Consider the following 9,515-nt stretch of genomic DNA (forward strand, 5'->3'; position numbering starts at 1 on the left):
TAATGGCACCTGTTTGAACTTGTTATCAGTATAAAAGACACCTGTCCACAACCTCAAACAGTCACACTCCAAACTTCACTATGGCCAAGACCAAAGAGCTGTCAAAGGACACCAGAAACAAAATTGTAGACCTGCACCAGGCTGGGAAGACTGAATCTGCAATAGGTAAGCAGCTTGGTTTGAAGAAATCAACTGTGGGAGCAATTATTAGGAAATGGAAGACATACAAGACCACTGATAATCTCCCTCGATCTGGGGCTCCACGCAAGATCTCACCCCGTGGGGTCAAAATGATCACAAGAACAGTGAGCAAAAATCCCAGAACCACACGGGGGGACCTAGTGAATGACCTGCAGAGAGCTGGGACCAAAGTAACAAAGCCTACCATCAGTAACACACTACGCCGCCAGGGACTCAAATCCTGCATTGCCAGACGTGTCCCCCTGCTTAAGCCAGTACATGTCCAGGCCCGTCTGAAGTTTGCTAGAGTGCATTTGGATGATCCAGAAGAGGATTGGGAGAATGTCATATGGTCAGATGAAACCAAAATAGAACTTTTTGGTAAAAACTCAACTCGTCGTGTTTGGAGGACAAAGAATGCTGAGTTGCATCCAAAGAACACCATACCTACTGTGAAGCATGGGGGTGGAAACTTCATGCTTTGGGGCTGTTTTTCTGCAAAGGGACCAGGACGACTGATCCGTGTAAAGGAAAGAATGAATGGGGCCATGTATCGTGAGATTTTGAGTGAAAACCTCCTTCCATCAGCAAGGGCATTGAAGATGAAACGTGGCTGGGTCTTTTAGCATGACAATGATCCCAAACACACCTCCCGGGCAACGAAGGAGTGGCTTCGTAAGAAGCATTTCAAGGTCCTGGAGTGGCCTAGCCAGTCTCCAGATCTCAACCCCAAAGAAAATCTTTGGAGGGAGTTGAAAGTCCGTGTTGCCCAGCGACAGCCCTAAAACATCACTGCTCTAGTGGAGATCTGCATGGAGGAATGGGCCAAAATACCAGCAACAGTGTGTGAAAACCTTGTGAAGACTTACAGAAAACGTTTGACCTGTGTCATTGCCAACAAAGGGTATATAACAAAGTATTGAGAAACTTTTGTTATTGACCAAATACTTATTTTCCACCATAATTTGCATATAAATTCATTTAAAATCCTACAATGTGATTTTCTGGAAAAAAAAATTCTCATTTTGTCTGTCATAGTTGACATGTACCTATGATGAAAATTACAGGCCTCTCTCATCATTTTAAGTGGGAGAACTTGCACAATTGGTGGCTGACTAAATACTTTTTTCCCCCACTGTAAATGCTCATCTCTAGTTCCCAGTGTACAAGCCTTTGCACCCAGCTGGAGAGAGCATTCAAAACACGTTATCCATCGCCTGTAGAACCTCTGACCTAATTTTTTTTTATTTACGGCCAATTCCAGAAACAATTAATTAACCTTCCGTACCCTGAAACTATTACAAAGACTAGCCAAATTAGGGTTAATTCTATCCCTAGACACAGGAGTGACATGAGGCGATGTAGGATCTTAAATTGCATTTAGGGCTGCTTTGTTGACAGAAGATATCATAAACTGTATCTTCTACTTACGGCTTTTCGTGCCATATACACTTCAGATACAGTATATTATTTAACACTAACAATGCTTTAAGGGTGGTGTTTGATGTGTGCTGTATGTTTTAGAGCCGAAGGTCTGACGACCTGACCTTAATAAGCTGCTTGTATTCATCTCAGTCTTCCCTCAACAGCGCAGCCTTTTTTTGGCAGGACATGCGCTTGTGTCAACCGTCAATACAACATTCAAAAAATAGAAGCCTCACAGATATAACAAAGATGTATGCTATAATAACATAAAACACTGCCACTGTCTATGTTAGCTATACTATGGTTTTGTAGAAAGAAAATCAGATACTGTATGCTGTGTTTACTCACCCATTCAGGCTGCAGAGGATAGAGGCCATGCCCATGAGCATGTTTGCCATAGACAGAGCGTTGGCTGCATTTTTGCGTACAAACTCCTTGAGCTGGACACCAGTGGCCTGCTCGCTTAGAAAAAGCTTATTGGTGCGCTGGAAGAAACCTGAGAGCAGTGAAGACAGTGATTGCTATTAGCTGGTGGTCTATGTTAGAGTCACTTAGCTGCTCTTAAGAGGATTGTAGCTAAAACACTACAGATATGATAGGACCATATCATATCTGATGGCCATACTTAAACTGCTGTACAGTATGTAAATCCTGTTTAAACAGATATGTCAAACAAACCAAACACGCGAAAGATAAATCATTGCTATAACCAATATTTTCTTTGCAAATTATCAGCTTTAACTTGTTTGGCTCGTTTGGCTTGCTACTTATGTGGCCCCTCCTCAAGACCAGGACAGAATCAGCAGCTGTACCAAGATATGAAAAAAGATGAATGAAAATTAAAGGGAAAAAGTCAAACCTCATGCACCCAACCTACTGTACAGCGTTCAACCTACAGTAGTACTAGTAACCAGCAGATTTCAAGTATAGGGGAGAACCTAAATAAAATTCACAAGTGGTTTAGGTTGTGCTTAAAAATATATAAATAAATAAATGTTACACAGTATTAAATAATGTATTTGTTATCAAAGAATGAACATTTGCAAAGAAACTTCATTTTTTATATACAAATTGTACATTATTTACAAACCTATGCAAGATTGATTCATGTAGCTAATAAAAAGTAGTAGCACTTACCAAGAAGTATGTAAGTTTATTGGCGACCCACCATTCGATAGACTAATCCACTTTTCAGAATAAAACATTCATATGAAGGGGCTGGCACAGTATGTACAGTAACCACCATTTGGTAGTGTTAATATTGTCATAGTCATTGCCACACGGAATACATATTTAGCAAATATATAGTGCATGTATAGCTGAGACAGGCTGGTGGGGAGAGAGTAAGTGACTGTCCACACATGGTACTATACTATAGTAATGGACTGTCCATACATAGTACTATAGTGCAACCCTGAGATATTGACTCTACTGGGCTGTTGATTCATTAGGCTAGTTGACTGGCAAAACAGTGACCTGGAACAATGACAAAGAACATGAAAGCAACTTTCACATGGATGGGTAGCTTTTAAAAAGCGTCAATAACAGTTTGCCTGTTCGGTCTTTGTCATTGTTTGTATTTTGTGGAAATGTCATACTAATTACATAATTTCTTTATACATTTGTTATTTGAAAGCCAAGTATTGTTTTATCAAAGTTCATATCAGAAGTAACTGTATAATACTGTGTTCCACCATTACGGTTATTAAAGTAATCGAAGAGTGTAAGGGCAATTTAATTTGACTTTCATTGAATGAATGGATGCCAGAATCTTGAAACATTAAAAGGCATCATGGATAGGTCATCTTACTTCAAAAGCTGGAAGGTCTAGTGACGCTAGCTACTTCACTATGGCCAGGGCTGTTCTTCATCCTTGCAATGCTGAGGGTTTTCAATGAAGGCAAACAAAGGGATCTTTGTTCTTGAGTGTCTGTGGCTTCGCTAGTGAGTTTAGATTTCACACAGAAGTTAATAAGCTGAGGTGATAAAAGTAGCCAACAGAGTGTTCTCTGCCGACAAAGACCCACATACCTCTAAATAAAATAAACAAAGATTACCATAGCAACCCTTTTTAAAACTAAAATAGTCTAACAAACTAACGTCTGTAGGTGAAAAAGGGTTAAAGTCATGTTCCTACTATTCTGTTTTGCACACAGAACTTCGTGTGATTCCAAAGCCAGTCGAGTTCAAGAGACTCTTCATCTGAAAGAAAACAGTGTATGAGACATAGCACAAGCCAACAACAACTTTTAAGAAGTTCACTTGACAAGCATGCTTCTCATTTCTGATTTGCATTTTACATTACTTGGCTTTCGACAACCTAACCAGAAAACCCCAAATGGTAAACTATGGCGAATCAATAAGCAGATACATTTACAGTATCTGCCACTAATCTTTGTCTGTTTGCCTAGAATGTCAACAAATATTTTCTAAAAATATTGAAATATTGACCCAGTTAGGAGAGAAACACACTTGTTGCTCTTCCGGAAAAAGAAAAAACAGCCAGCTTGTGTTTCACAACTCAGTGGAAAGGATACACCAGGTCTGATCCCTAATCCGGCCAGTCAATACTGTCTCACCACTGATAAATACCAGCTAAGTATCAAGCCAGAGCCAGATACATTCACACTTTTAAGTTCGTATTTCTGGGCCCATTTTCACAGTGTCTCAGAGTAGAAGTCCTGATCTAGGATCAGTTTTGCCTTTTAAATCATAAGGAATAAGAGAGGGGGGACCTACTGAGACGCTCTGTGAATACAGGCCCAGGATATCTGCCTATTAAGATGAGCATGGGAGCAAATTTCACAACTGGGAAATTATGGAATATGTACACTTAAAAAAACATCATGCTCCCACTTTAACTGAGAAATAATTAACTATTAATTTAATATTACAAAAATGATGAAAACTAACAACAAATACATCCAAAAACTAAAACAGGATATTATAGTAGCATTACATTACAATCCACACTATCGGTCAAAAGTTTTAAACACCTACTCATTCAAGGGTTTTTCTTCATTTTTACTATTTTCTACATTGTAGAATAAATGTGAAGACATCAAAACTATGAAATAACACATATGGAATCATGTAGTAACCAAAAAGTGTTAAATAAAATATATTTTATATTTCAGATTGTTCAAAGTAGCCACCCTTTGCCTTGATGACAGCTTTGCACACTCTTGGCATTCTCTCATCCAGCTTCACCTGGAATGCTTTTCCAACAGTCTTGAAGGAGTTCCCACATATGCTGAGCACTTGTTGGCTGCTTTTCCTTCACTCTCACCATAGCAGCACCAACCCATAGTCTGCGCTCCAGCAGGTATATTTCACTGGTCATCCCCAAAGCCAACACCTTTGGCCGCCATTCCTTCCAGTTCTCTGCTGCCAATGACTGGAACAATTGCAAAAATCTCTGAAGCTGGAGACTCATATCTCCCTCATTAACTTTAAGCATCAGTTGTCAGAGCAGCTTACCGATCACTGCACCTGTACACAGCCCATCTGAAATTAGCCCACCCAACTACTTCATCCCTATATTGTTATTTATTTTGCTCTTTTGCACCCCAGTATCTCTATTTGCACATCTAGCATTCCAGTGTTAATACTAATTGTAATTATTTTGCACTATAGCCTATTTATTGCCTTACCTCCATAACTTGCTACATTTGCACACACTGTATATATATTTTCTGTTGTATTTTTTTGACTTTGTTTTTTTACCCCATATGTAACTCTGTGCTGTTGTTTTTAATCGCACTGCTTTGCTTCATCTTGGCCAGGTCGCAGTTGTAAATGAGAACTTGTTCTCAACTGGCTTACCTGGTTAAATAAAGGTGAAATAAAATAAAATAAACTCTGCGGTCCGACTCCCCCCAAACCATCTCAGCATTCTGCAGCAATACGCAAAATCCCATCTGGTTTGGGCTTAGTGGGACTATCATTTGTTTTTCAGCAGGACAATGACACAACACACCTCCAGGCTGTGTAAGGGCTACTTTACCAAGAAGGAGAGTAATGAGTGCTGCATCAGATGACCTGGCCTCCACAATCCCGACCTCAAACCAATTGAGATGGTTTGGGAGGAGTCAGATCGCAGAGTGAAGGAAAAGCAGCCAACAAGTGCTCAGCATGTGGGAACTCCTTCAAAAAGCATTCCAGGTGAAGCTGGTTGAGAGAATGCCAAGAGTGTGCAAAGCTGTCATCAAGGCAAATGGTGGCTATTTGAAGAATCTCAAATATTAAATATATTTTGATTGTTTTAACACTTTTTTGGTTACTACATGATTCCATAAGTGTTATTTCATAGTTTATGTCTTCACTATTATTCTACAATGTAGAACATTTTAAAAATTAAGAAAAACCCTTGAATGAGTAGGCGTTCTAAAACTTTTGACGGGTAGTGAACCTAATCACATACAACCTGCATTAACATTTAGTTATAGATTTAAATGTTGATGAGTAACTATCTATTATCCACTATAATTTCATAGTTGACAACTTGCTATATAACTCTAAGCTAGTATAAGTACAAGAAAAAAAACTGATATCAGTTGTGAAAAAACTACACTCACACCCAGTTTTACATGATTCTTACCAGACCTTGGCTCTAGTGTTGACACAGATATTCACAACCATGTCATGCACATTTGTCCAGGGGCATCCAGCAATAAGCACTTACCAGAGGATGGAGTCAGCAGAATCATGGTACTCTCTGCGTCAGTCTGCCCACAGCACAGCAGCTGGAAAACAGTCAACATTTAGAGACTGTTTCCCATAAACAGATTAAACCTAGTTCTGGACTGAAAAGCATACTTAAGAGCTTAAAATAGCATTTTCAGTCCACAACTAGACTTAAAATGTGTCCAGGTAACTGGCCCATCCACTTGCCTTATGCATGAGTTGGATTGACATTAAAAGTTGCTCTATTGCCAGGGCCAGGTGAAGAGCAATTGGGAAAGTTGAGACTGTTTTGAAGTTGCCCCACTGGGCAGGTCACATCTGTCTAGGAATGCCTGACTGATTGAACATCAATGACATGCAAACAATTTGCTGCATTTTGATTGAACTTTATTTTCATTAGGCCATCCGTCAGTCTTAATGTCATTATCAACTTCATAACAAGTAACAAAAATGACTGCTATAATAGCTAATGGCACACATAAATCATGTCTTATTTAGAGCTTGAGGGTTTTAAGCCATGTCTATATTTGGCAATTATGGTATGCTACAAAACAATTAGCGCTACTGGTTTAATCCTCTGCAGTTGATAATTGACAGAGCGATCTTCTAATCATTATCGGAATGGACTCTGATAGGCATAAATTAACACTGTATGCCTGCAATACCTCAATCACCCACCAATAACTTGGAAATTAAAATGCATGTCTGAAGCTCAATCATTCACAAAAATGACTAGGCTCACAGTAGCCTAGTCATATACAAAGCTATAACAGCGTTATCTAGTCTAGTCAAATACACTCATAAATAAGATTGTCATTTTCAAAGGAAAATCTATTTCAAAAGCAATAATTCTAGTTAATTAACTACATAACTGTAGTACAAGATCCTACACACTTAAAGTACTAGATTATTTAGCTACAACGCCATGGATCACAAGGCAGTCAGTGCGCTCACCTATGCTATTGGTTGATCCTATTGGTTGAGCCAGCGGGTGTGCCCCATAGAGTTGGAAAGAGGCCTCATTTTTGTATGAATGCGATTATGGTGTCTGACATTGAGGCTCTCTCCATTTTAAAGTACGGAGTGGCTGTGGATCCAACTTTTTCAGAATCTTTAAATTTTAGTTTTGGCCATGAGAGAAAAACGTGGTGGTGTTTTTGTCTTACAGTAGCCAAACTTTATACTATGCTATTATTTTCTGTTATGTAGAATACTCATTAATCATTATGTGATCTTGCAGACATTGATTCAGCTTTGATCTAACTTTATTAAACGAGCACCATTCGCCTGAGTAGCCTGTTCTCTATGCGTAAAGTAGAGAATACACACAGAATGTTATCCACACATGCGCAGAAGCTTTGTGATCTTAAGTCTGGCGGACTAAAGACTCTGAAAAAGTCGGATCCGCAGACACAGCCTTTAAAAGTATAACCGTTTCTAGTTTTTTTGTGTTTATAAAAAAAGTGTCAAGCTAATATTGGTGATTTACCACCACCTGTAGTGCTGGAGTCCTGAACCAAATATTGTGTCATTCATTTATTATGGCCACTAGATTGCTGTGGTATTGCTGAAAGCCATTTACAAACCATAGCACCCAATTTAAAGAAGAAGACAATGCTCTGATCAGTAGCTATGTTTCCATGAACTTGTCCAGTGATTTCAGTTGTTAATATTTTGAACGTTTGCATAGAAAATAGATGCGACAATTGCCTGCTTGGGTGCGTTTCCATTTAACTATCGTGTGTTGATAAAAACAGCTAGACGTAACGACTTCACACCGAGAAAAAAATAGATTGAAAAATAGATTTTGCAAGCAGAAGACATTTAGAATTAAATGTAGAGTGGAGCTTTATAGTGACATCACGTGCCTCGGGTACCTTCAAAATTATTCGGCAATCATCATTTATTAGAAAAACAGTTTCCATCATAATTTGTCGCAATAAAAAAAGCTTCACAAAACGAAATCCACCCTTGTCAAATGGATAAAAATGTATCCTCTATCAATACACTTTGCAATTACTTTGTTGCAACATTGATTTTGTCGAATAAGCTTGAGTCGATGGAAACCTGCCTACTGGCTGATAGCTCCCAACCCATAGGAATCCCCACCCAGTTGTCTATAAAATTGTGGAAGTCCTCAATGGCTAAAACGTGTTATTTTCAAGTTGAGTCCTCTACCTATCTCTATGGTGTGCGCACACTACGCAGTTTCTTCAGTACCATAGCCACGCGCAACTACCCAAATTCCTTACTACCCTTACAAAAAAAGAGTGCCGTATAACTGCAGTATGTTACAAATACTGCGTCCAAAATACGTTTTTTTTACTGCAGTAATTTTGCACTAGAACTGCAGTTTTCTGCAATTACTGCGTCCAAAATACCACCGTCGACTGCAGTTACTGCACTTTTACTAGTTTCAAAACTGCAATCTTTTTTGTAAGGGTAGCCTATGAAATGTGTAAACTCGTGCGTTAAACGCATCATTCTCACAGTAGATGTCTTTTTAAAAAATACAATTATTTAAAAAAATACAAAAACAAAATGGTTGCTGCAATTTATTTTATACAAAGTGCGTCACACATTTAGGGGACAAAATCCACAACCCATAGCCTTTCTAAATATAATTTACTGAAATGCTTATAATAATTCCATATGGATGTCAACAATCGGTTTTCTGCGCACTATGTAAACTGATATGAGGATAATTTAAACAGTCTGACTTACCTGGAAGGACCTAAAGATGATGCTGAAATAGTGCAAATGATTGACACGGCTTCAATGGAACTAAGCAATCGTATTAAATGAATCTCTCTTCTGTAATAGTTACTTCTTCATGTGTACAAAGTGGTTGTTTATTGCATCCCAATAACGTTTCAGTGATTCACCTGTTAAAAGCATCTCAGTCTGCGTCTCAGCGCGCCTGCTTTTAAAGTCCCACGAAGAATCCACTAGAATATTCCACCGGATGTGACGCACAGCAAACTGGCTATCGTTTGTCTAGCTACTGTACTGTATACATTTATATTATGGGAATATCATCATTTCAGTGATGAATTTAGTTATAACACCAAAGTGTAGTTTGTCATTTATTTAACAAATGAACATTAACATATGTGACGCGCTCTATCATAATCAGTCGGAAGTCGCTATGGCTAATTTGCATATAAATGGTGTTTGTCAAAATTGAGATTTTTCGCTGTTTTTTTGGTTTCATCTGGTTTTAA

At 38.6% G+C, this 9,515-nt stretch overlaps 1 protein-coding gene across 7 annotated transcripts in view; it reads right to left on the minus strand.

Moving 5' to 3' along the window:
* Positions 1-9,263, minus strand: part of LOC311150170 (transmembrane protein 269-like) — a 24,694-nt gene extending 15,431 nt beyond the window's left edge. The window contains exons 1-4 of one of the 7 annotated variants that reach the window (XM_084187492.1): positions 9,177-9,256; positions 9,016-9,037; positions 6,290-6,350; positions 1,954-2,101 (exon numbers count right to left, since the gene is read on the minus strand). In XM_084187492.1, the coding sequence (XP_084043618.1) occupies positions 1,954-2,101; positions 6,290-6,314 (173 nt within the window). In that variant the 5' untranslated portion in view covers positions 6,315-6,350; positions 9,016-9,037; positions 9,177-9,256. Of the gene's footprint in view, positions 1-1,953; positions 4,641-6,289; positions 6,351-9,015 lie in introns of those variants that run through there. The other 6 variants (XM_084187495.1, XM_084187493.1, XM_084187491.1 and 3 more) reach the window with 6 other exon arrangements.
* Between the last annotated feature and the right edge of the window lie 252 nt (positions 9,264-9,515).

Source organism: Coregonus lavaretus (genome assembly GCF_964263955.1).
Source record: "Coregonus lavaretus genome assembly, chromosome: 22".
NCBI lineage: Eukaryota > Metazoa > Chordata > Actinopteri > Salmoniformes > Salmonidae > Coregonus > Coregonus lavaretus.